At 55.2% G+C, this 26,415-nt stretch overlaps 1 protein-coding gene across 3 annotated transcripts; it reads right to left on the reverse strand.

Annotated features, from left to right (window-relative positions):
* Positions 1-1,988: 1,988 nt before the first annotated feature.
* On the reverse strand, positions 1,989-26,042 carry LOC138807566 (guanine nucleotide-binding protein subunit alpha-15). Of its 3 annotated transcripts, none has more exons than XM_069993334.1 (9): positions 25,983-26,042; positions 23,573-23,725; positions 21,971-22,852; positions 15,262-15,446; positions 13,653-13,807; positions 12,734-12,862; positions 9,316-9,445; positions 5,821-5,974; positions 1,989-2,324 (listed from the first exon to the last, which is right to left on the reverse strand). In XM_069993334.1, exons 3-9 carry the CDS (start codon positions 22,122-22,124, stop codon positions 2,098-2,100), a joined length of 1,134 nt encoding a protein of 377 aa, XP_069849435.1. In that variant the 5' UTR covers positions 22,125-22,852; positions 23,573-23,725; positions 25,983-26,042; the 3' UTR covers positions 1,989-2,097. The 3 variants fall into 3 exon arrangements, with proteins under 3 accessions (XP_069849435.1, XP_069849436.1, XP_069849437.1); XM_069993335.1 differs by having other exon boundaries at positions 21,971-22,856; XM_069993336.1 differs by lacking the exon at positions 25,983-26,042 and having other exon boundaries at positions 23,514-23,586.
* Between the last annotated feature and the right edge of the window lie 373 nt (positions 26,043-26,415).

Raw genomic sequence — 26,415 nt, forward strand, 5'->3', positions numbered from 1 at the left:
ATGTTGATAAGTTAAAAAGGTACATGACAGCCAGTTTCTGGTGGCTCATGCACTATGCAGGAGGCTGAGATATGAGGATCATGAATCAAAGCCAGACCAGGGAGGAAAGTCCCTGAGACTCCTATTACCAATTGGCCACCAAAAGTCCAGAAGGGGAGCTGTGGTGAAGTACACCCTTGAGCAAAAAAACTCGGACAGGGCCCAAGCCCTGAGAGTTCCATGTCCTAGGGGCAAGGATCAAGTGGGGCAGGTATGTCTCAGGCTGTAGGGGCCTGGCTCACACAGTAGACCACACACTCAACATCTGCTCAGTCCTGAGTTCAAACCCCAGCACCAACAAAAAAAAAATGGTGAAGACGATGTTTCCTTAGTCATGTTGATTTCAGGACTTGGGGGTTAAGACTTCTCTGGTCTTCCTTGGTCAAACCCATCCCTCCTTTTAGTCAAATCATTGCAGACACCAGACAAGTCCTAGTTAGGGAATTTTCTAGAAAGTGCCAGGTGTGAATTGAACCTGAGCTTCAAAACGATCCAATGAACCCTTAATCCTGAGATCTACCAGAGTGAGCATATTTAGAAACAAAGTGTTTGTACATAGAATCAAATTTTGATGGATCAGTAGGGTAGACTTACTGATCAGTGTGAGTATTTTGTAGGGGAGGGAAAAGTTCTGGGGTGTGGCTCAGTGGGGGAGCATGTGCTTAACAGGACTGAGGCTCTAGAGAAAAACCCCAATACTCCTCACTCTCCAAAAGAGGAAAATCTGAACAAGGTTGCCCTGTGGGTGATCCAGATTTCCAGTCTCCAAAAGTAAATATACAGTTCACACTGTAATACTAGCTACTCAGGAGGCTGAGATCTGAGGATCATGGTTCAAAGCCAGTCCTGGCAGAAAAGTCTGTGAGACTCTTATCTCCAATGAACCACCAGAAAAACTACAAGTGGTGCTGTGGCTCAAAGTGGTAGAGGGCTAGCCTTGAGTGAAAAAGCTCAGGGACAGTGCTAGGCCCTAAGTTCAAGCCCTAGGACTGGCGGGGGGGGGGGGGGGGGGGGAAGGAAGGAAGGAAGGAAGGAAGGAAGGAAGGAAGGAAGGAGCTGGAATGAAAATAAAAAGAGAAGAAAGAGGAAGGAGAGGAAGAGGAACCAGGTATTGTGACTGTACACAGGAGCCGAGGAGTCTGCTCCTGAGACCCTCTAGTTAGGGAAAGGGGTTACTCCACATTCTGGCACAAAATGAGCAGAGTCTCGCAAGTGGGCAGACAACAAGTAGAACTTTTTTTTTTCTTTCCTATAATGTCACCTTTCCACCATGCTGCCCCTCAGGAGAGATCAGGGTGGGGATGAGGAACAGATGCTAGTGGTAAGACACCCCCGAGAAACCACTCCTCTCCAGAGGACTGTCTTTAATGTGTACCCCCAACTGGGGTCTGGAGAAGAGAGGGAATAAATACAGAAGGTGGATGGGGTAGAGTGTGCCCTGATCCCAGCCTGTGAGCCTCAGTTCCCCTCCTCTGCAAGCCAGAGTAGGAGGCTGAGGGCTTGGAGGCTCCCCAGGGGCAAGAAAAAGCCCTTCCGGCAGCAGTTCCCGACATCGTCCACCAGGGGGGGAGGGGAGGCGATATATGGAGTCCATCCTCTGGAAGTGTCCTGATGACGTCACCACAGCGCCTCCAGGACTTCCTCCCGGTGACGTCATTGGAGGTGGGGCTCCAGGGAGACCACGCGGTTCTTGAACTGTTCTCCCACGACTTCCTCCACCTCCGCCATTGGCCATTTGATGCCATCTGGCGCCTTTCCCTCCACAGAGGACACGGCGGAGCCCTCGGACGTCTGGGGTGGCGAAAGGCAGAGCGGAGCAGGGACCACGGGGTCGGTCCTGCCGGTGCGTGGCCCGCTGCCTGCCCCACGCGCCCCGCCCGGGGCCGCTGCCCCACGCGCCCTGCCCGGGCCTGCTGCCTGCCCCACGCACCCCACGCCTGGCGCCCCGCCCCGGGCCCGCTGCCCCACGCGCCCCACGCCTGGCGCCCCGCCCCGGGCCCGCTGCCTGCCCCACGCGCCCCACGCCTGCGGGGCCTCGGCCTCCGGGTCCGGCCCGGGTCACAGCAGGTTGATCTCGTCCAGGTAGCGCGCCAGCACCGAGTCCCGCACGTCCTTGAAGACCGTGCGGATGTTCTGCGTGTCCGTGGCGCAGGTGTAGTGGCTGAAGAGGCGGCGGGCGCGCGACCCCTTCCCGGCGCCCTCGGGGCCGTCGGCGCAGCCCGTGTACATCCGCGTGTACAGGTCCAGGATGAACCGCTTGGCCGCCTCCGCGTCCTGCTTGGGGCCTGGGGGAGAAAAGAAAGAGCAAGAAGGGGAGATGGGGGCCCGGGGTCGCGCTCCCCTCCCAGCCGGGCAGGGAAGGGCCCGCTCCGCCCTCTTTGCTAAGCAGGGAACCGCCTTGGCCGTCACTTCCGGTCCCCTGACTCGGCTCAGCCAATGGGAGCCCTGAGGCGTGCCCCTCCCGAGGCCACGTGACCTGGAATGGACCAATGAGACTGAGCTCTGGTGCTTGGCGCCTGGGGACTGGAGGCCGCGGGACGGGAGGAGGGAGAGCAGGGCATGGGGAGCATCAGGGGCCCCCAGTCTGCTGGAGGGGGAAGGGAGAAGGAAAAGGCTTCTAGAGTTGTCCGTCTTACTCTGTTTCTAGAATTCTCTGAAGCCAGAGTCTGGTTCCTGTGCCTGCGGGGCCAGGACCCGCGAGGGGAGGGTCCCAGCCAAGAGCAAGGTGACCTCGGCCTCCCCGTTTCCCCGCCTTATGCACATAGGTAGATCAGCTTCAAAGCCCTCCGGGATGGGACGGACCTAGGGGTCCCACAGGCCTCAGCAAAGCTCAGGTTGTCTGACCTCTGACCTGACGACCAACAAGCTTTAGGCTCCACCTAGGAGGGTTTTTAATTTTATTTAATTTTTCCCAGTATCTGGGCTTAAACTCAGGGCTTTGCGCTTTTTTTTTTTTTTTTTTTGTCGGTCGTGGGGCTTGAACTCTGGGCCTGGGCGCTGTCCCTCAGCTCTTCAGCTCAAGGTGAGCGCTCTACCACTTGAGCTACAGCGCCACTTCCGGTTTTCTGGTGGTTTATTGGAGATAGGAGTCTCATGGTCTTTCTTGCCCGGGCTGGCTTTGAACCGCGATCCTCAGATCTCAGCCTCCTGAGTAGCTAGGATTACAGGCGTGAGCCACCAGCGCCCGGCTAGGGCTTTGCGCTTTTGCTCAGCATTTTTACCCATGACCAGCACTGTTATCACTTGAGCCCCACTTCTGACTATTTGCTGTGTAACTAGAGATGAGAGTCTCAGATTGATCTGCCTGGGATAGCTTTGAACTGTGATCCTCAGATCTCAGCCTTCCAATTAGTTAAGATTACGAATGTGAGACACCAGGATCTGGCTTTTACCTATTGGGTTTCCACTGTGCCGTGGCTTAAAAAATAAAAATTCCTAGCCAGGTTCCAGTGGCTCACACCTGTATTCCTAGCTACTCGGGAGGCTGAGATCTGAGGATCGCGGTTCAGAGTCAGCCCAGGCAGGAAGTTCCCTGAGCCTCTTATTTCCAGTGAAGCAACAGGAAACTGAGAGTGGTGCTGTGTCTCAAAATGGTGGAGTGCTCACCTTGAGCAAAAGAACTCAGGGACAGCACTCCGGCCCTGAGTTCAAGCCCAACCACCCACAAAAGTAAACAACAAATAAATAAATTTAAATTCCTCCAAAATCCTAATCCCCTGAGAACCTCAGACTCTGAGCTCATTTGAGAGTAGAGTATTTGCAGATGCAGTTAGGTGAGTTAAAATGAAGTCACACGGGCTTAATGGGAACCATAAAACACTATCCATACAAACTGAGAGGACACAGCAAGTGCTCATGCTCATGCCTGTAATTCTAGCTACCAGGAAGTGCTGTTTCAGTCCAGCCCAGGCAAGGAAGTTTGAGACACCCCATCTCAAAGAAGCTGGGCGTGATAGTTCATGTTTGTCATCCCAGCTACAATGGGCAGGATGAAACATGTCTACAAGCCAAGGAATACCAAGGGCTGGGAGCCACCATCACAGTTCTTCTAAAGAGACAGAGTGTTTTGACCCTCAGAGCCTCCAAGAGAAAATGACCCTGTCAATACCTTGATTTCAAAACTCACAACCTCTGAACTATAAGGGAATCCATTTTTGTTGTCTTCAGCCCTCCAGGGCCCAGTCAACTGCCCTTTGTTTCAGTATCTCTGAGAAGGAAGAGAACTTGTCTGCAAGATGGCTCCCTTCTTCCCATGTGCTGATTCTATTCCTTCTTTAAGAGGCAGTGAAGCTGGGTGCCAGTGGCTCACACCTGTCATCCTAGCTACTCAGGAGGCTGAGATCTGAAGATTGTGGTTTGAGCCAGCTAGGGCAGGAAAGTCTGTGACACTGTTATCTCCAATGAACCACCAAAACACCAGATGTGGTGCTGTGGCTCAAACTGGTAGAGCACGAGCCTTGAGTGAAAAAGCACAGGGACAGCACCCAGGCTCTGAGTTCAAGCCCCATGATCAACAGCAACAAAAAGTGGCAGTGATTGTCTATTGACTATTGGCTTCAGCAACTTGTTGGGCCACTAGAATGGAATGTAAGGAACATTTTGACATTTCTGACTGGCAAGGTCTTGATAGGCAGTCTTCTGCTGGGTCAGCCATATTGTGAGGAAGCCCAAGGTGATGAGGATTTAAGGGGAGAGAGGGGAGAGCACAGGAGGCACTCAGGGCACTGGATCTATGAAGGAAGGCACCATCTTGGAAGGCTCTCTCCAGCCCCAACCACCTCAGCTTATGCCACATGGGTGGGACAGATTGCCCGACCCTGCCTTTTCCCAAATTCCTGATGCACAAAATCATGAACCAAAATCAAACCTGGCTAGTCTTAAGCCACTAAGTGTGAGCATCCTAAGTTTAATTTGCTCTTTAACAATAGGCAAACAGGATACAGTGACAACCTCATTTTGTTCTGGAGAGTGGAGAAATGGAGAAAGTGCTAGAAGTGTGCACTTTATTTATTTTTTTTTTTTTGGTCTGGTCGTGGGGCTTGAACTCTGGGCCTGGGCGCTGTCCCTCAGCTCTTCAGCTCAAGACTAGTGCTCTATCTCTAGAGCACCACTTCCAGCTTTTTTCTTTTTGCTTATGTGGTGCTGAGGAATCGAACCCAGGGCCTCATGCATGCAAGGCAAACGCTCTACCACTGAGCCACCTTCCCAGCCCGAAGCATGCACCTTCTATACTGAGCTCCCTCCCCCCTAGAGTGCTCAACACTGACCTGTGTCCCACAGTCCCTAGTGGGCCCTAAACCTACTTGTGCCAGGGGTACATTTGTGTGTGTGTGTGTGTGTGTGTGTGTGTGTGTGTGTGTGTGTTGGTCCTGGGACTTGGGCACTGTCCCTAAGCTTGTGTTCAAGGCGAGCACTCTACCACTTGAGCCACAGCGCCTCTTCCGGTCTTTTCCGAGCAGTTTATTAGAGACGAGAGTTTTACAGACTTTCTTGCCTGGACTGGCTTCAAACCATGCTCCTCCTATCTCAGCCTCTTGAGAAGCTGGGATGACAGGTGTGAGCCACCGACACCTGGTGGTCTCCTCTTGTTTCATCTCTGTTATATACAGGGGGAAACTGAGGTTCGGTGAGGCTGGGCATCAGAGTGGGCAAACCCTGGAACCTCCAGACTCATTCTAGTTGGGGCTTCTAGTGACATCTAGGCAAAGCCTGGGTTAAGCTGATCTCTGGGGAGCTGATTTTAGGACGGGGAAGGTTCTAGAATATTCTAGAATCACTCACCCTGGAAGCTGGGGAAGTAGGTGGCCAGGTGGGAGGTGGGGATTTTCTCCTCCAGGATGTCAGTTTTGTTGAGGAAGAGAATGATGGAGGTGCTCCGGAACCAAGGGAGCTCAAGGATGGTGCGGAACAGTGCCAGGCTCTCCTTCATGCGGTTCTGTGTGGGCAGAAGATGCAGCCATCACCCCGCTGCCCAGCCCAGCCCAGCAGGCCACCCCTGCCCACATGGAGACAGGGTTGTGCACCCCTTTTGCCTCGCTAGGTGGGGCCTAAGCTGTGTATGCCCAACATGCTTTTTGTATTTTCCCCAAAACTTAGGTCCATTTGGGATTTTAGGGCATGATCTAATTTGGAAACTGTGTGTGGGATGGGGGGGCATGGCAGGGGCGGGAGGGAGGAGGTTATACACACCTGCGTGCATGCGCCAGTCCTGAAGCTTGAACTCAGGGTCTGGACGTTGTCCCTGAACTCTTGCTCAAGACTGGTACTCTCACACTCGAGTCACAGTGCCACTTCTGCCCTACTGGTGGTTCATTGGAGATAAGAGTCTCCCAGAGGGGCGGGGCAGGTGGCTCAGTGGTAGAGCGCTTGCCTTGCATGCATGAGGCCCTGGGTTTGATTCCTCAGCACCACATAAGCAGAAAAAGCCGGAAGTGGCGCTGTGGCTCAAGTGGTAGAGCGCTAGCCTTGAGCTGAAGAGCTGAGGGTCAGCGCCCAGGCCCAGAGTTCAGGCCCCACGACCGACAAAAAAAAAAAAGCGTCTCCCGGACTTTCCTGCCCTGGCTGGCTTCAAACTAAGATCCTCTTATCTCAGCCTCCTGAGTAGCTAGGATGACCACTGTTACCCACTGGTGCCAGGCAGTTGTATAGAGAGAGACAGAGCGAGAATGGGGCAGGGGGGGGGTTAGGTATAAGACAGGGATTCAGGGGCTGGGAAGGTGGCTCAGTGGTAGAGCACTTGCCTTGCATGCATGAGGCCCTGGGTTTGATTCCTTAGCACCACATAAGCAAAAAGAAAAAAGCCGGAAGTGGCGCTGTGGCTCAAGTGGTAGAGCGCTAGCCTTGAGCTGAAGAGCTGAGGGTCAGCGCCCAGGCCCAGAGTTCAGGCCCCATGACCAGACCCCCCCCCAAAAAAAAAGACAGGGATTCAACCTTGGTACCTGCCATTTTTGCTCACTGGCTAGTGTTCTACCAACTGAGCCACACCATGAGCCCTTTTTTATTTTTAAGATGAAAGTCTCACCAGATGCTAGTGGCTCACACCTATAATCCTAGCTACTCAGAAAGCTGAAATCTAAGGATTGAGGTTCAAAGCAGGAAACAGCAGGAAAGACCATGAGAGTCTTATTTCATATGAAGCACCAAAAAAGCTTGTCATGGAGCTATGGCTCAAATGTAAGAGTGCCAGTCTTGGGCACAAAAGCTGAGGGGCAGTGCCCAGGCCATGGGTTCAAGCCTAGGACTGACCAAAAAAAAAAAAGTCTCACTGTGTAGGTCAGGCTAGCTTTAAATTCACAAGTCTCCTTCCTGAGGAGCCCAAGTTCAAGATCTGATTTTTGTTTGGGGGGAATTTTTTTGTTTGTTTGTTTTTTGTGGATTTGAACCGGTCCTGAGGAGTGAACTCAGGGCCTGCGCGCTCTCCCCGAGCCTCTGTGCTCAAGGCTAACCCTCTTCCAGGTGAACCACAGCACCACTTCCGGCTTTTTCTGAGTAGTGCATGGGCAATAAGAGTCTCTCGGACTTTCCTGCCCAGCTAGGATGACAGGTGAGAGCCACCAGCTGTCTGTTTTGAAGGAACCTAATCTCTACTGGTTTATCTCAGTGCCCAAGACCGGAGTGGGTGCTGTGGGGCTGGGAGGAATGGCAAACCCATCACCGTGATGTGTCTGATTCAATCTGAACATCAATTCTCAGATAGATCCCCAGAGTGACGTGAGAAACCTGAACCCCGATGAGGATAAGGGGCCTGACCTCCGTGCTGGGGCAGCCATAGAGAGACAGGTTCACGCGCACAGAGAAGCGCTGCCCAGCCTTGGCTTGCTGGGGCCTGTGTGTGGCCATGCTCGGGCCTCTGTCCACTCCACACGTGCTTGGCGGGGGAGGCCGGGGTCCTGGCCATGCAAACCTGTGTGGTTTCCCTACTGGAAAGGGTAGAGGCTTCAGATCAGTGCCACAACCAGTCACTATTGGCTCAAGCCTGTCATCCCAGCTAGTCGGGAGGCTGAGATCTGAGGTCCGTGGTTCAAAGTCAGTCTAGGCAGGAAAGTCCATGAGACTCTTATCTCCAGTTAACCAGCAAAAAGCCAAAGTGGAGGCTGGGTGCTGAGGGCTCACGCCTCTCATCCTAGCTACTCAGGCTGAGATCTGAGGATCGCGGTTAAAAGCCAGCCCAGGCAGGAAAGTCCGTGAGACTCTTATCTCCAAAAAACCACCAGAAAACCGGAAGTAGCACTGTGACTCAAGTGGTAGAGAGCTTGCCTTGAGTGATTAAAACATAACACACACACACACACACACACACACACACACACAAAGAGACAATACCCTGGCCCTGAGTTCAAGTACCAGCACCAGAAATAAAGATCACCCTATAATAACAGTGCATCCAGAAAATGTGGAACCTACACAATGGAATTTTACACAAATATTAGAAAGAATAAAATGTCATTTGCAGGGAAATGGATGGACCTAGAACAACTCATACTAAGTGAGGAAAGCCAAGCTAAGAATGACAAACCGTGAGTGTTTTCCCAGATGTGCCAAAGCTAGATCTAAAACACACGGGGACAGAATGAATTATACACACACATTCATTCACACACAGCGAGACCAAAGGAGGAGACTCAGGGGAGGAACAAAAAGGTGCAATGCTTACGAGCATCTGATCATATTTAGCAAGCCAGACACCAGTGTGCCACGCCTGTCATCCTAGCTACTCTGATCCTCCCAATCTGAGGATTGCGATTCAAAACCAGCCTAGGCAGGAAAGTCCAAGAGACTCGTATCTCCAATAAACCACCAGAAAACTGGAAGTGGAGCTGTGGCTCAAAGTGGCAGAGCGCTAGCCTTGAGCAAAAGAGCTCAGTGACAGTGGCCAGGTCCTGAGTTCAAGCCCCGGACCGACTGAAAAAAAATATCAAAATGAAAAGAATATGTCTCAGTGGTAGAGCGCTTGCCTTGCATTCATGAGGCCCTGGATTCGCTTCCTCAGTACCACATACACAGAAAAAGCCAGAAGTGGCGCTGTGGCTCAAGTGGTAGAGCGCTAGCCTTGAGCTGAAGAGCTGAGGGACAGCGCCCAGGCCCAGAGTTCAGGCCCCACAACCAACAAAAAAAAGAGAAAGAAGGAAGGAAGGAAGGACAATAAATCACACTGGGTTCACACAGAGCCACCAAACAGCAAAGCTGCCCGCTCTGGGTCCCCTTTGGCTTTCTGCTGGGATGAGGTTCCCAGATCTCCCCACCCCCAATGGGGAGGAGCAGGGAGGTGCCTCTTACCTCCTGGTTGTTCTCCTCCAAGCTCTGGTCGTATTCACTGAGCGAGGCAAGGTAGATGAGCGCAATCACGTTCTCAAAGCAATGGATCCACTTTTTGCGCTCTGATTTCTGGCCCCCGACGTCCACGATCCTATAGGAAAACCAGGGCACCGCCCCCCTTCTTTTTAGAGTTCAGGTACCACCAGGAAGTGGCAAGATCGGTCAGAAGCATTGCATCAAGGTGGGCTGCCCACAGGGCCGTGTCTCCCCGCTGATTGGGTAACTGAGTCTCTCAAGTGGCTTTTGCAGATTCGAAAAGGGCAGTTAAGAGCCGGGCGTGGGTGGCTCGCGCCTGACATCCTACTACTCAGGAGGCTGAGATCCGAGGATCGAGGTTCCAGGCCAGCCTGGGCAGGAAAGGCCCTGAGATTATCATCTCCGATTAACACCAGAAGATGTAAAGTGGAGCTGTGGCTCAAGTGGTAGAGCGTCTAACCTTGAGCAAAAATAAAAAAGAAAGCTGAGAGACAGCATCCAGGCCCTGAGTTTCAAGCCCCACAATGGACAAAACTATGGGCCCGGGCTGCTGTGGGAAAGTCTAGTATCCATGCAGGTGGTACACAGGGTTGTTCCTAGAACCTACGCGAGTCACGTCCTCTGTGGCCCAGCTGAGGCCCAGGCCTCCACCCTCACCACAACCAAGGCCTGCGAGAGGCCCCTTCCTGTGCTGGCTTCTCAGAAAGTAGGTCACCGATAGAGAGCTCGGCCTTTTCCCGGGGACCCGACCTTTACCCAGGATGTGACAGGGAGCAGCCACCCCATGGGCCCGGGTCACAGCCTCCCCTGTGAAGGGACTTGCCCTGCAGCACAAGAGGGGAAACTGAGGCCCAGAACCAGCGGCTGGACTGAAGCCAGTGCTTGTATGTTTGGATCTGTGAGTTTCACGTCTGTGCACCGCACACCAAATGCAGGGCAGGGTGGGAGGTGGGCAGGGGCCTGTGGTGGGGTTCTCAGAACAGACAGACACAACTGATGAAGAGCTCAGCCGGTGGTTGGTGGCTCACGCCTGTAATCCTAGCTACTCAGGAGGCTGAGATCTGAGGATCACGGTTCAAAGCCAGCCCTGGCAGGAAAGTCCGTGAGATTCTTATCTCCAATAAACCACCAAAAAAAAACCCCAGAAGTGGCGCTGTGGCTCAAACGGTAGAGCGCTGGCCTTGAGCTGAAGAGCGCAGGGACAGAGTTCAAAGCCCAGAACCGGCCAAAACAAAAAACAAAAAAAAAAAGAGCTCAGGAAACCACCTCTACCCAGAAGCCTCAGTTTCCCCTAAGCCTGGATTTGTTACCTTCTCTCCCTGAGAACATTCTCAAGTCTCCCCAAGAAAACAGCGCACAGCTCTCCCATCATCCGTGACACCCATCCTTCACCCACCCACCCACCTACCCACCCCTCCACCTACCCACCCACCCACTCATCAACCCACCCCTCCATCCACACAGCCACCCATCCACCCACTACCAAACCACCCATCCATCCATCCATCCACCTACCCACTCCTCCATCTACCCATCATCCTTCATCCATCCACCCATCAACCCACCTATCCACCCATCCACCACTGATCAACCCAACCCTCCACCCATCATCCATCCATCTACCCATCATCCAACTATCTATCCACCCATCCATCATCCATCCACCCATCTACCCACTCATCAACCTATCCCTACCTCCACCTCCCTACCCATCCATCCACCCATCCATCCATCATTCAACAATCTACCCATCATCCATTTATCCATCATCCACCTACCATCCATCCATCCATCTTTCCACCCACCCACTGGGCACGCATCCACCCATCCATCCTTTCCTACCATCCCAAACAAAATGTTACAATGTCACTCCAGCCTTCAGAGCTGGGGGGATAATACATGGCAGACCCTCCTGGTCTGGGCTTTGCCAAGATCTGAAGGATCCATGGAAGGGGCCACTGGGGGGTTGAACACAAAACGACCTTCCCACGGTGCCCTGTGACCCTCCTTGGTTCCCCACCACCTTGCTCAGGTTGCTGACCACTCTGTACAGCCCTTCCCAGAATCCTCTCTGAATCCCCCGCCGCTTTCCTTCTTCTTTGGCAAGAACCCTACACTTACTAGGAAGGTGCTTTACCACTGGGCCACGTCCCAACCTTTGTCTTGCTTTAGTCGTGTGTGTGTGTGTGTGTGTGTGTGTGTGTGTGTGTGTGTGTGTGTGTGTGTGTGTTTGCCGGTCCTAGGTCTTGAACTCAGGGCCTGGACACTGTCTCTGAGGTTTTGCTCAAGGCTAGTGCTCTACTACTTGAACCACAGCACCACTTCTGGCTTTTTTGTGGTTAATTGGAGATAAGAGAAATCTTTCTTGCCTAGGCTGGTTTTGAACCATGATCTTCCTGAGTGGCTAGGATTATAGGTGTGAGCCACCAGTGGTTGGCTTTTGTCCGTTTTTTTTTTTCCTTTGGTCATCATGGGGCTTGAACTCTGGGCCTGAGTGCTGTCCCTCAGCTCTTCAGCTCAAGGTGAGTGCTTTACCACTTGAGCCACAGCACTTCTTCTGGTTTTCTGAATTGTTTATTGGAGACAAGAGTCTCTCAGACTTTCCTGCCCGGGCTGGCTTTGCACCGTGATCCTCAGATCTCAGCCTCCTGAGTAGCTAGGATGACAGGCGTGAGTCACTGACACCCAGCAATAGTTTTCCTTTTTGTCCCAGGTTGACACAGACCTTAGCCCTCCTATTTATTCCAGTTTATACTTCCTATACGGATGGGATAGAGGAGTGTGCTGTTATTCCCAGCTTTTAACTGGTTGAGACAGGAATCTCGTGAACTTTTTCCCTAGGCTGATAACCTTGGTCTTCCCAGCCTTAGCCTTCCCAGTAACTGGCATTACAGGTAGGAGCCACCATGCTCAGCCATGCGATTTTATTTACTTATTTTTACTGGGTCCTGGAATTTGAGCTCAGTGCCTGGATGCAGTCCCTGAACTTTTTTTTAAACTCACGGTTAGTGCTCTATCACTAGAGCCACAGCTCTACTTCCGGCTTGCACTAATTTGCACACTTAGCTCACCTTATCTTCTCTGTGTCACAAATAATCTTTGCATCATCCCCTCAAATGCCATCCTACGGACTCCAATCCATCCAGTACCAGCCCTTTTTTGCCCCTTCTAGAATATTCTGACATTCCACCTTCACTCCAGACCCACCCAGATGATGACGACTTGAGCTCTGAGCTCCCGCATCCCAAAGACGTTCTGTTTCTCCTCTGCAGCAGCTCCTTGAAAGTTGGGACTAATGAACTCCTATTCATCCTCCAGAGAACTCCTCTGCATCCCTTACAGCCCTGCCCCTTTGTCCCTCTGACGTAGGCCTGCCCCAGGCCAGGCCCAGTCGGGCACTCACCGCAGGTTGGTTTTCTGCACGGAGAAGCAGTACTCCTTGATGCCGGTGGTGGGCATGCGGCTCCTCAGCACGTCCTGCGCGGTGGGCACGTAGCCCTCCTCGGTGATCCGCTCCAGGTGCGACAGGTAACTGCGGAAGAAGCAGGCCGCGGTCGGGTCCGGGAGGAGCTGCCCGAGCAGAGCCGGGCAGCCGTGGAACCACCAGCTGGGTCGCCCCGGCCACGCCCTCCGGCCACGCCCACTGGCCACACCCACCGCGGCCCCTCCTCCACGCTGCTCCTGTCCGACCCCACCCCTCTGTATCCTCAGGCCACGCCTACTTGGCACTGCGCCCCACCCCAAGTGGAGGGCCGACCAACCTGGCCTCCAACCACATGCCGACCACGCCCCGACAGGGGCAGGCCCCTATCGTAGCCCCACCCGCACAGTGAGGCCCGCCCACCGGGCACTGACTCCGCCCACAGACACTGGTCTTACTACGGCCCCACCCCCAGATCTAGTCCCAATTTGGTACTGGCCACACCCAGACAGCAGTCTGACCCCGCCCCAAGGCGGTGACCACGCCCATTTAACGCTGGCCACGCCCTACATAACCTAGCAGAGCCATGGCCCCACCCACATGTGCTCCCCTCACACAGCAATCTCATATCGCTGTCGCCCCGCCCCCAGACCGTGACCACGCCCACCCGACCCTGGTCACGTCCACACAGCAGCCTAGCCGAAGCAAGGCCCCACCCACATATCCGCCTCCACGGCTGTACCCGGCTCCTATTGGCCCTGCTCACACAGTAATCTGATACCATGGGCACGCCCCAGACACGGGCCACGCCCTTACAACAGATTGGCTTTGCCGTGTCCCCTCCCACATATCCTCCACATGGCCCCGCCCACACCCCCCGACCCTCAGCGCGCAGACTCACTACACCGCGGAGTCCAGCAGGTGGAATTCCCGCCGGCGCTCATAGCAGGCCCGGATGCCCGCGTCCTGCCACAGGCTCTGCATGGCCAGGGCAAAGCGCTTCTCGAACGTGGTCACCTTGTAAGGGTCCTGGCTCATGACCAGGCTGGCGTGGTGCTGCGGAGGGAAGCGGGCGGATGAGGGTTAGGCAGCCTGCGGGAGCGCCGAGACCCCCCCGCAGCCCTGCCTGCCTGTCCCTAAGACCCTCTCCCTCTGCCTGGCTTTCTCTCTCGGGGCGCACGGACCACCGGCACATCCCTTCCTGGTCCAATATCCGAGCAATCACTGATGCACAGAGGGAAAGGCTGTGCCTTGACAGCTGGAACTAGTGAACTCCTATTCACCCTTCAGCACCCCAACAGCAATGTTCCTCTGGGCTTCTCTTGGCCGCAGTCCAGGGCCAGGAGACGTCTGTGTCATACCAGGGCAATCCTTTGGCCAGCTGGGGTGGAACAATGACAGGTTAAGGATCACCCCAATGGGTGCTAAGCACCCCACCCCAGCAGACTCTGCCTCTTCCCTGACTGCTTTGAGGTGGGGGTGGGGGTGGGGTGGAAGGTGGGAAGCACAGGAGGCTACTCAGGAGACTGAGATCTGAGGATCAAGGTTCAAAGCCAGCCCGGGCAGGAAAGTTCCTGGGATTCTTCAAAGAACCACTCCAAAACTGAAGTGGTGCTGTGGCTCAAGCAGTAGAGCACCCGCCTTGAGCTGAAGAGCTCAGGGACAGCGCCCAGGCCCAGAGTTCAAGCCCCAGACAGAGGCAAGTGGATGCGTGGAAGAGGGGGACCCCCAGCTATGCCCCCAAGACGCTGGCCTCTTTCACTGCCATGAGCTCAGGCTGGGTCTGGTGAGGCGGTGGGGCGTCAGGGCTGAGCGGGCCCCAGGAGCAGCTGGAGGGGGGGGGCATCCGGCAGAAGTTACTTCTTTTAGCGGTCGGGTAGGGTGGTGGTTTGGAAAGTGAGGATTTATTTTTGCCCTTTGACCGTGGCTTGTGTCTCCCCAGCGAGACAGTGCTCATGTCAGTCTCTGTTTCTCTCGTTGGAGGGCGATTATGAGACTTAAAGAAAAGTATCACCTGCCAGCAGCCTGTGCTTCAGAAACTGCCTTTTTTGTGGATGGGGACTCGAACTCACAGCCTCACCCCGCTGCTCTGGTTATTTATTTGAGTGAGGGTCTTGCTTTCGTTGCCTGCAGTGGCTTGACTGTGACTCCCTGTGGATGCGTCCTACATAGCTGGGACGGCAGGCGTGTGCCACCATACCCCGTGTACTGGTTGAGATGAAGTCTCACCAACGTATTTTTGTCTTGCCTGAGCTGGTCTGGGTTCTCAGTCTTCCTGATCCCCAACTCCCCAGGAGTTTCCTGAAGGAGCTGGGGATCTTTTTCAAGTTCTTGCAAAATTCCCACATCTGCCCTGGGGTGGGGGGATGGGGGGACACGGGAACCCAGCTCCCTGCCGGGCCACATTCCGATCTCAGACATCCTCAGACTTCCACCAGATCACAGGAGATCCTCAGGGTCTGGTCCTGGGGGGAGGCCCGCCCCCCACCTCCCTCGCTCCCCAGGTTCACCTTGCTCTCGGGCTTGCTGAAGCTGATCTGCAGCCGGTCCATGGCGTCAATCATGGCCTGCATGGACATGAAGATGTTCTGGTAGACAAGCGACCGGAAGGCCTTGCGGTCCTCCTCCGAGTAGCCCGCCCCGTGGATGATTCGCATCTGCTTGATGAATGTGCTCTTCCCACTCTCCCCGGGCCCTGGAGACAACGGGGGGCAGGGGGGGGAACCAACATGTCAGCCATGCATGGCTCTGGGCATCAGCTCGGCCAGCGAGGGCTGAGATACCACCGGCTGCTGTGTGATCCTGGGCCAGAGACTTTGTCTTTGCCTCTCGGAGCCTCAGTTTCCCCATCCTGGGCCCACTGGGTGGAGGTAGTGAAGACAGGGACACACAAGAGCCCTCAGCCCAATTTAGGCAGCGAAAGTTTTTGCTTTGGTGCACACCGCAGAGTTCTGAGACTCGGGGAAAGGAAGCAGGTGCTGTGGCTCACGCCTGTAATCCTGGCTCCTCAGGAAGCTAGGATCTGAGGCCTGTTGTTCAACGCCAGCCCAGCTAGGAAAGTATGTGACTCCTTTTTTTTTTTTAATGGTGCCCATCCTGAGGCTTGAATTCAGGGTCTGGAAACTCAAGACTAGCACTGGGTGGTGGTTCATTGGAGATTAGAGTCTCATGGACTTTCCTGCCAGTGTTGACTTTGAACCGCGATCCTCGGATCTCAGCCTCCTGGGTAGCTGGGATGACAGGCGTGAGCCACCGGCCACCAGTGCCCAGCCCCAAAAGTACATGACATTTCTCTCCAATGAACCACCACGAAGCCTAAAGTGGAGCTGTGGCTCAAGTGGTCGAGCACCAGCCTTGAGTGAAAAAGCTCAGGGGCAGCACCCAGGACCTGAGTTCAAGTACCAGAACCGGCACAAAAATAAAACAATAACAGCAACAGCAACTAAAACCAACTGAAAGGAGTCAGGGAAAGTGGATCATGCCTGTAATCCTAGCTATGCAGGAATCTGAGATCAGATTGCCTTTTGGGGCCAGCCCAGACAAAAGAAAATTCCAAGAGAGACTCTATCTCAACCAGTGGCTGGGCATGGTAGTACCTGCCTGTCATCCTCAGTGACACAGGGAAACACAAGCAGCCCAGGCTATAAAACAAGACTCTACCTCAAAGATAACCAAGGTAGAAAAGGGGCAGAGCACTGATTAGTCAGGAAGAGGCCCCAGGTTCAATCCTCAGCACCTCGGAAACAGAATGACAGGAAGGAAAACAAGAGCGTGTTAGGCATCACAACACAAAGAAAGAACAAAGAAACCTGCTTGAGATTGTTCTAAGAAGGGGGCAGGTGAGGAAGGTAAAGGAGAATGTCGCTGAGCGGTCAGGATTCATTGTTTACATGCATCATTTCATTCTTTCTTGAAGGCATAAAAAGTAAGGACAGAGCTCAGCCATGTGGTGACTTCCGCAGCTCAGTGGGCAGAGGAGGCCTCGGGGTGGAGGTGGATTTCAGGATTCAGATTTGAAGGTGGCATGTGGAAGAACAGAACTCCAGACAGAGGGCACAGCTCGTGCAAAGGCCCTGGGGTAGGAGAGAGCCGGGCATGTGGGAGGAACAGGGAGGAGGCCGTGTGGCTGGATCAGAGGGAGCGAGGGCCGGAGGGGGGAGGAGGACCCGGCGTGGGTGGTGAAGGACCCTGGGGGGGGGGGGCTACAGGAAGAACTTGAGCTTTGACCTTGAAGAAGGTCATATTGAAGGGGTATTTGGGGGACAGAACCTCCAGGTCATGCTGGGGGGGGGGCGCGGGACAAAGTCCTGCGAAGCTCAGGAGGAAAGTCCAGCAAGGGGAGACCGCGGGCCCTGGTGTGGAGCCCTGGCCTTGACCTGCCTTTCTGTTCCTAGCTGAAAACTGGGATCTGGGAGTCCTGGGGGGGACTGCCACAGGGGGGGTAGGAAGGGTCCAAACAGGGCTCCTGGCTGTCCTGGGGGGGGGGTGTCTAATGCTGGAGGAACTGGAGTCCATAGCCAAAAAGGGGAAGGGGTGGCCTGGTGTCCCAGAAAGAGGAAACAGGAGGAAGGAGGGGAGGGGAGGAGAGGAGGAGGAGGGCACAGGGAGGGGCGGGGCTCTGGACAGTCACCCCCCCACAGACCACACAGACAAGATCCGGGGTGGCTACCTGCACTCTGCGGGCCTCAGTTTCCCTGTCATGATTTCTTGGACTCCCAAGTTCCAAGCAAGTCTATTTCTGCCAAGGCCATTTGGGGCGAGGATGGCGGGGGATGGGGACAATCCGTGAGAATCAGGCAGGTCAGCTGCGGACGGGTCTGCAGCGTGGACTGATCTCCTGCCCTGATGGCTGTTGGTACGGTTCTTCCATCATTTTCTTTTTCTTTTGGTGGTGGTAGGATTCGAACTCAGGGCCTTGCACTTGCCAGATAGGCTCTCTCCCACTCGAGCCACGCCCCCACCACATTGGCCACGCCCCAGCAACAGAGCCACTCCCCTATTGCTTTGACCACGCCCCAGCAACAGAGCCACGCCCTATCGCTTTGCCCATGCCCTGGCACTAGAGCCACGCCCCCACCGCATGGGCCACGCCCCGGCACTAGAGCCACGCCCCCACTGCACGGGCCACGCCCCGGCACTAGAGCCACGCCTCCGGAGCTTTCACCACGCCCCCAAGGTGAAGCCACGCCTCCAACTGATCCTTGGTCTTGGGTGCAGGAACATCAAGCCAAGGAATGGCCCAGGAAGGAAGAAAATTCAGGTGTAGGGGGGAGGGCAGGGCGGTGCAGAGCGCCTGCTCAGGCTCTGTGAGGCCTCAGGGCCCATTTTAGCACCAAAAAGTGTAACACACATTTTTCACACCTAGGTGTGACAATCAATGACCTATGTGGCTCACACCTGGAATCTTGAGATCTGAGGATCTGCGTTTGAAGCCATCCAGGGCGGGGAAAGTCCATGAGACTCTCATCTTCCAGGACACAGCAAAAGCCACGAATGACTGTGGCGGTGACTGAGATCAGCGCCATGTCCAAGAGGTTCCCACAGAGGGACCCCAGGGCAGCTCCCAGGACTGGGGCTCCTGACGGCCAAGGGGCCCCCGGAGGCCCCCAGGAGCGCATCCTGCTGAACCTCACCACCATGGACAAAGGCTCTTGACCACTTGATATGGGGAAACTGAGTCATGGGGGCAGTGTCGACATTGCCTTGAGCTGGAACTCAAACCAATTCTGAGTCCAGCGCCCATGCCGTGGATCTTGAGTCCTGGGGCTTGACCTGGGCCTGGGTGCTGTCCTTTAGCTTTAGCCTTTTTTTTGTTCAAGGCTGGCACTCTACCTGTTGAACCACAGCTCCAAGTCTGGCTTCTTTTTGCCAGTCCTGAAGCTTGAACTCTGGGCCTGGAACTCTCCCTGAGCTCCTTTTGCTCAAGGCTAGTGTTGTTCTAACACTTGAGCCACAGCGTCACTTCCAGCTTTTTCTGTGATTCATTGGAGATAGGAGTCTGACAGAATTTCCTGCCTGGGCTGGCTTTGAACCGTGATCCTCAGATCTCAGCCTCCTGAGTAGCTGGATGACAGGCGTGAGCCACTGGCGCCCAGTTTCCCTGTCTGGCTTTTTTCTTTTCTTGCTGGTTCATGGAAGATAAGAGTCTCACAGACTTTCCTGCATGGGCTGGCTTTGAACCACAGTCCTCAGATCTCAGCCTCTTGCATAGCAAGGATGAAAGGTGTGAGCCACCGGCACCTGGCCTCCAAATTCTTAGATCTCCCCACAAAAAAGAGAAGAGCCCAAAGTGTTCCCCAGAGAACAGCTGACTTCATTTAGTGAAGTTGATCTGATTTCTTTCTCTTTTTTTTTCTTTCAGTAAAGACAAAAACTCGGGGTGCTCTTCCCCATCCCCCACAACACAGACCGCATGAGTCATGAACGCATCATAACTAGAGTCTGAATGTTCCAGTCAACCCTGTCATGGGGTAGAGGGGGGGCTTCCAGCCGTTGGGCAGAAGTGGGGTGACCTAAGTCTGTTTTGGGAAGCCACCAGAGGAAGGGGTACGAGGTACTTACTGGTGTAGGGGGGCTTTCCCACCTGGGGGGAGGAGCAAGTGCTTCTTCCTCCGGTGAGTGGAAGAGGAAAACAGGTAGATGCGTGGAAAAGTGGGGTGATCCCTGCTGGGTCCCCTCCTAAATCACGAGAATCCAGCGTGAGCCCCAGAAAACGGGGTGATAGAGCAACAGTATCCAGGCTTGGGTGGCCCTGGGGCAGCAAGAGACTAAACTGCCTGGCAAAATCATAACATGTCCCCGAGCCTCAGTTTCCCTGTCTGTGTTGGGGTTCTTTCTGTGGCCCCTGCCAGAGATGGTGATGCCAGGCACAGAGCCCCCCCATGTCCCCCTCAACCCAGGATCCCCTCAACAGCTTCCTCAAAATATCTCCCCCACTCAGGAAATTAAAAATAAATAAATAAGCAAAACCTTTGGATTCAATTCCTGTTTTGGGGAGTGGGGGAGGGCAGGGCAGAGGCAGGAAGGGGCTGGGCGGGTCTGCACCCCCCCCCAGAGCCCGAGGGCACAGACAGTTCCTTCCGGAGCCCAGGCAGAGAAGGGGTTCCCCGATTTAGAGCTGACTAGACATGGCACAGACTCTGGTTCGGGGACATTCTGCACACACACCCCCTGGCCTGACGGTTCGATCATTTCTTTAGTTGTATGCATGTATGAAGTACCTGCTGTATACCAGACTCGCCCTGGACCTGTGTCCTGTGCTCAGAACCCAAAGACAGACAGGAGCCGGTGCCAGTCCCCCCCCACACGTGTCGTTCTAGCTCCTCAGGAGGCTGAGGTCTGAGGATCACAGTTCAGAGCCAGCCCGGGCAGGCAAGCCATGAGACTCTGAACCTCCGACAAACCACCAAGAAAAGCTGGAAGTGGCGCTGTGGCTCAAGAGGTAGAGCACTAGCCTTGTGCAAGAAGCTCAGGGGCAGGGCCCGGGCCCTGAGTTCAAACCCCAGGACGGGCACAAAAAAAAAAAAAAAAAAAAGGAAGTAGGAGGAAAAGGATCCAAACCCTGTCTGGAGAAGATGGACAAGCAATGATACAAACCAGTTCCCAGCACAGGGGAGAGGCCATGAGGGGGACTTTGGACAGAGAATGGTGAGGAGCCAAACAATTGTTCTCTCAAGAGGGGGCCCTTGGGTTGCATTGCCCATGGGGTGAAAGGGCCCGTGGAGCAATGGCTGGAGCCAGGAGACCAAGAGGTCTTGACAGGGCAGGTACAAAGGCCCTGTGGTAGGGAAGGGAACACATTGTTCAAATGGATCAATCCCCTCCCTGCATGGGAGAAGAGGTAAAGTCACAAATGACCCACTGAGACAAAGTGCAACACATCAGAATACACAGATGTTGTACGCAGTAGTGTGCTGACTACAGAGTGCCTTTTCTATGAAGACCTACTTATTTCGTCATGTCTGTGTGTGTCTGTGTGTCTGTGTGTGCACTGAGACTTGAACTCAGGGCCTGAGCACTGGCACTGCCCTGGCTACCCTCAAACCGCCATCCTCCTGCTCTCTGCCTCCACACTAGCTGGGATTAGAGGTGTGAGCCACTGCTCCCAGCCCTTGGAGGGCTGGCTATCTACTGGGGAAAAAAAAAAAAACAACGTTTTCTTCATTATATAGTTTCCAGACTTGGGGCTGGGAGCGTGGCTCACCTGGAAGAGCACCTGCCTAATGGGCCAAAAGGACTGAATTCAAACCTCAGAACCACCGGAAGGAAAACAACAACTAAAACCTTTCCTTATGGGGGTGACAATAAAAACGTGCAAGCTGGTGGTCAGGAGTTGCCAAAAAATGAAAGAAAGCGCATATACACACGCACACACACACACACACACCATTTTGGGGGGGGACAGGGCCTGGTTTAAGGAGGGGGATTAAGGCCAGAGTTGGAGCGGCCTGGATGCAGTGCCATCTTCGTGGGTTCCCCTTCCATCTCCACTTCCTCTAGGGGTGGCCCATCCCCTGCCAGGAACTCCGGGTCTCCTCCCACCCCTGCCAGGGCTCAGGGAAACCGGGGAGCCCCTCTGTATTGGTGGTGTGTGTGTGTGTGTGTAGGTGAGGGATCGTATTCGCATGTGTGGGGATGTGAGGGGAACCCAAGGGTGGGGAAACTGAGGCCTGGAGGCAGCAACATCCCGAAGTTGCGCCGACCTCGGAGACGTCAAACCCTGAGCCTGACGCAGCGGCTCCCGCCTGTCACGCTGGCCACTCAGCAGGCTGAGAGCTGAGGACGGCAGTTCAAAGCCAAGCCAGGACAGGAAAGCTCCTGAGACTCTTAATCTCCAATGAACCAAAACTCAAAGGACGGAACAAGGGAATGAATGAATGAATGAATAAGTCAGTCGTCAAGCCTGAGCCTTCACCGCCTGCTGTGCCCCAGGGGCCGGGCCAGCATCCCTGCTCCCCGGCTCACCCCCCTTGGGCACATACCACAGGCCGGTCGGGCGTGTTGGGCCTGCCGGGTGGCCGGGCCCCGCCAGGCCGGCCTGGTCCCTGGCCCAGCCTGTGTGTGGTACAGGGTTAGGAACCTCCTTTCCTGCGCCTGTGTGTTGCCAACCAGAAAATGGGTCTCTGGTCTGGTGTTAAGTCCGGACCACCATCTCCCTCCCCTTGCCTGCCTGGCCCTCCACACCCCCCACCCTGATTCCACTGCTCCCCCAACACTCACCCAGAAGCAGGAGCTTCAGCTCCCCACGATCCTGCCTCTTCTGTTCCAGAAGGATCTTGTTGATCTCCTGGTCGATCCTGGCGGCCGTGCGCTCGTCCTCCGAGAGACACCACGGGCAGCAGGCGCCGGTGAGCGAGCCCAGCGCGCGGGCCATGGTGCCGGCCTCACAGGGCGCCAGGAGCCATGGCCCCCCCGGGCCGCCCCTGATGGCCAGGGCTGGGCCCCCCAACACACACACACCCTGCCCAGCCCCTCTGCCTGCTCTGTTCTCGAGGACCACCCTGCAGAGCCTCCCCAATCCCTCTCCTGTCTGGAGGGAGGCTGGACCAGGCCCGTGTGAGGGAGACCGGGGCGTGCTGGGAACAGGGTGGGGACGGGTGGAGGCTGGAGGCGGGGAGGTTCGGGGCTCCCGCCCACCTCTAACCTGCCCAGAACCCGGACCAACAGGTTGGCGGCAAAAGGCTGGAGGCCAGGGGGAGGGCAGGGCATGGAGCAGGCACCCCCAAAGCCCAGGGTGCCCCAGAGAGCAGCTGCAGCCTCCTCCTGAGCTGCCCCCCACTCCCTGTTCCCAGCCAATTAGGAACCAGGGGGGCCGGGGCCAGGCCTCTTCCTCCCCCCTCTAACTGAGCTTGCTCTAATCATCCTCTACCCCTCTTCCCAATCCTCCCACAGATGGGGAAACTGAGGCAGGGAGTCACTTCCTAGGGGGCCGCTGCCAGGGACAGAACAGAGCCTTGGGAAACTTGTCTCTCACCCATAGGGATCCAGAGGCTCCATGTGCAGAGTTGGGGAGGGGGCTGTGCCTTCCTTCCGTGTGCATTTATGGGGCGCCTATGGATTACCAGGCAGGGTTCTGGTCTGTCCAGCCAATGGCAAAAGCGTCTGGCTTTGTAATTAGGGAGACAGAGAGGGAATGCTCAAGTCTTTAAACACGGACACAGACACACAGACACACACACACACACACACACACACACACACACACACACACACACAGCCTGTTGGGTGATGAGAAACTTGGGGGAAAAAATAAGCAGAGATGTTGGGGTGCGGCTTGAAATAAGGGGGTGAAGAAATGCGACATGTGGGATGTGGAGATTCCACACAGTCCCACAGGGAATAAAAGGATTTCTAGTTGAGTCTGGGGGTCAAAGGGTCATTGCTAAGCAAGGCCCATCCCCCACAGATCCCTAGACACCGTGTCCCCTCCCCCCTTTCAGACCCCCTGAGAAGAAACCTGTCTCCAGCCCCAGCAAATCATCATCATGTCTGCTCCCTTGAGAAGCTGTGGAAAGTTCTGGATTAAAATGCCTTTCTGCCAGCCGCCAGTGGTTCTCGCCTGTCAGCCTGCCTATTCGGAGGCTGAGCTCTGAGGATCGCGGTTCAAAGCCAGCCCAGGGCGGGAAAAGTCCGTGAGATGCTGATCTCCAATAAATTACAATCGGAGCTGCAGCTCAAATGGTAGAGCCAAAGAAAAGCAGAGTCTAAGCCCTGAGTTCAAGTCCGGGGACAGGCAAAACAAAACAAAACAAAACAAAAACACCTTTCTCTCCCCGACCCCTAGAGATCCTGCTCCCCGGCGGTGCTCAGAGGTTCACACACCGTGTGGAGGGCCGAGGCCCTCACCGAGGAAGTCCTGGAGGGCTCAGAGGAGGGAGGTGTGTGCCCACAGCCACACAGCCGTTGACAACAACCGCTTCTCCCTTCCTCCCCACCCGAGGCTGGTGGCTGGTGGATAAAGGCGTGGTTTTCCTGCTGTAGATGCATGAGGAAGGGGGTCACTGGGGTCAGCCCATCACCCCCACCCAGGAGACTGGATGGCTGGGGGTAAACCAGGGACAGAAGTAGCTGGAGGATCTGGCAGGCAGTCTGGCTGAGGAGCAGGCTGGGGACCCCGGGCCCCTCCTAACTCCTCCCCTGGCTGACCACTCCAGTGATAGTCTCCCCTCCTCCCCCCCCACCTTCTCTTTCTTCTGTTGGTTATGGGGCCTGAACTCTGGGCGCTGTCTCTCAGCTCTTCAGTTCAAGACAAGCGCTCTACCACTTGAGCCACAGTGCCACTTCTGGTTTTCTGGTGGTTCATTGGAGATAAGAGTCTCAGGGACTTTCCTGCCTGGGCTGGCTTTGAACGGTGATCCTCAGCTCTTGGATTCCTGAGTAGCTAGCTGACCCTAGATGAGACTCTCTAACACTTTCTATGGCGCCCAGAATTCTGGCCTCAGCATAAACAGCACCGGCCTAGGGGCCTCCGGCTGGTTTTCCTCTTGTCAGAAGAAACTCTCTCTAGTTCCCCAAACAGGCCAGGCTGCTTCCTGTCCACGTGGGGTTGTGTAATGTATCAGGAGTTCATTTGATTACACAGGGTGAGGGACATGGGCAGGGATTTTCTCTCTCTCTCTCTCTCTCTTTTGGTAGTACAAGGGCTTGAACTCAGTGCCCTGTGGTTGCTAGACCTGCCTTCTATCTCTTGAGCCACATGTTCCCCAGCTGGAAATCTAACAAAACAAAAGAAAACCACACAGACACATGGCCCAAGTGGCAGCCACAAGGCCTCAGCGCTCAGGAAGCAGAGGTGGGGAAAGGGTTTCTCTTGAACCTGTCATCCTGGCTAACTGGGAAGCATAAATAAGAGGATCGCGGTCTCAGGCTTCTTCAGGCATAACTGTGAGAGACCCCATCCTAAAAACAAGGAAAGCAGAAAGGCTTGGGGGACGTGGCTCAAGCCGATCGCTGCCATCCTAAAGGGAGACCCTACCTCCAAGGTGACGAATACAAAAGCAGGGGCCTGGAGGTGTGACTCAGCTGCTAGGGGGCGTGGCTCGGGCACCATGGGCGTGGCTCCAGTGCGGGGGGCGTGACTCCGGCCAGAGGGCGTGGCTCAGCCATAGGGCGTGGCTCAGCGAGGTGGATGTTGCCGAACTTGGGGGCGTGGCTCAAGCAGAGGAGGCGTGGCCAGAGTGGGAGAGGGGACCCAGGCTAGCAGTTGCAAGGCTCTGAATTCCCGTTTTCTAGGGCTCATTTCTGTGGGGTGAGCGGGGCTGGCTCCCGTGGGGGTCTTGTTAGTTACATGTCCCCATCCCCTTTGTTTCCTCTTGCTTTGGGTGTAATCTGGGCAGAAAGGTGTGGATTTTATTGTTATTTCCAGGGAATATTTTTCTATTCATTTATTATTATTGGCAGTCCTGGGGCTTGAACTCAGGACTTGGGCGCTGTCCCTGGGCCTCAGTGCTCAAGGCTAGCGCTCTACCCCTTGAGCCACTGCACCCCTTCCAGCTTGTTTGAGTAGTTTATTGGAGATCTCGCGGGGATTATTCTACCCAGGCTGACTTCAAACCGTGATCCCCGACTCAGCCTCCTGAGTAGCTAGGATGACAGGCTTGAACCACCCGCGCCCAGCTTCAGTGCCAATGAAGAAAGCACTGAGAAAGCCCAAACTCTTTTTGTTGTTATTCCAGGCCCGGACTGGCCTTGAACCCAGGTCCTTTTGCCTTGGCCTCCACATTCTGGGACAGGCGTGCCCACCGAACCTGGCTGCCTGGTTCTGTTTCTCTTTCAGAACTAGGAGGATGGGAACTTGTGTTCCACAGAAGAATGTGGCAAGAATGGGCAGAGGCCAGAGGTTGCTTTGGGTGACACCTGCTGGACACCGTGGGGCATGACACCCGTCCCCAGCATCAGTCTTGGCCAGGTTCCCTTCCCAGCACCCACTTTCCAATCAAGACTCCCCCTGCACACCTCAGCCAGCCGCACTCTCCCACCACCTGGGGCACCTGTCACAATGCCGGGTCCCCAACTCCATCCTCACCCCCTCAAGTGCCTCCCATAGGGGCCACCTGTGAGTGCTAACTCAGGTCTCTCTGCCCACAGCCCTCCAGGGTCTCCCCCAGGGTCAAGCCCAATCCTCCCAACAGCCCACCAAGGCCCTGCAAGTCCAGCTCTGTCCCCTCCTGCCTCTGCCCCTCCCTCCCCCCCCCCCCCCCCCCCGCTCCAGCCACTGTGGGGGCCTTCTCACTGCTCCTCCAGGCTTCCTTCTGCCCCAGGATCTGTTGTTGTTGTTGTTGTTGTTGTTGTTGTTGTTTTGCCGGTCCTGGGGCCTGATCTGGGCCTGGGCGCTGTCCCTCAGCTCTTCAGCTCAAGGCGAGAGCTCTACCACTAGAGACACAGCGCCACTTCCGGCTTTTTCTGCTTTTGTGGTGCACAGGAATGGAAGCCAGGGCCTCATGCATGCAAGCGCTCTACCACCGAGCCACCCCGCCAGACCTATGCCCCAGGATCTTCGCATGGGCTCTGCCACCTGCCTTGAGTGCTAGGCCCTCAATTAACCACCATAGCTCCTTCCTGAGCCTCCCTCCCTCACTTGCCGCTCTCCCACTACGGGCTGATCTAAACTGGTCCCTACTGGCCCATCCTGTTCCTTTCCTGGCCCCTATTTCTTCTTGGGGGGA

Source organism: Dipodomys merriami, unplaced genomic scaffold (genome assembly GCF_024711535.1).
Source record: "Dipodomys merriami isolate MVZ:Mamm:240054 unplaced genomic scaffold, mDipMer1.0.p SCAF_421, whole genome shotgun sequence".
NCBI classification, from domain to species: Eukaryota; Metazoa; Chordata; class Mammalia; order Rodentia; family Heteromyidae; genus Dipodomys; species Dipodomys merriami.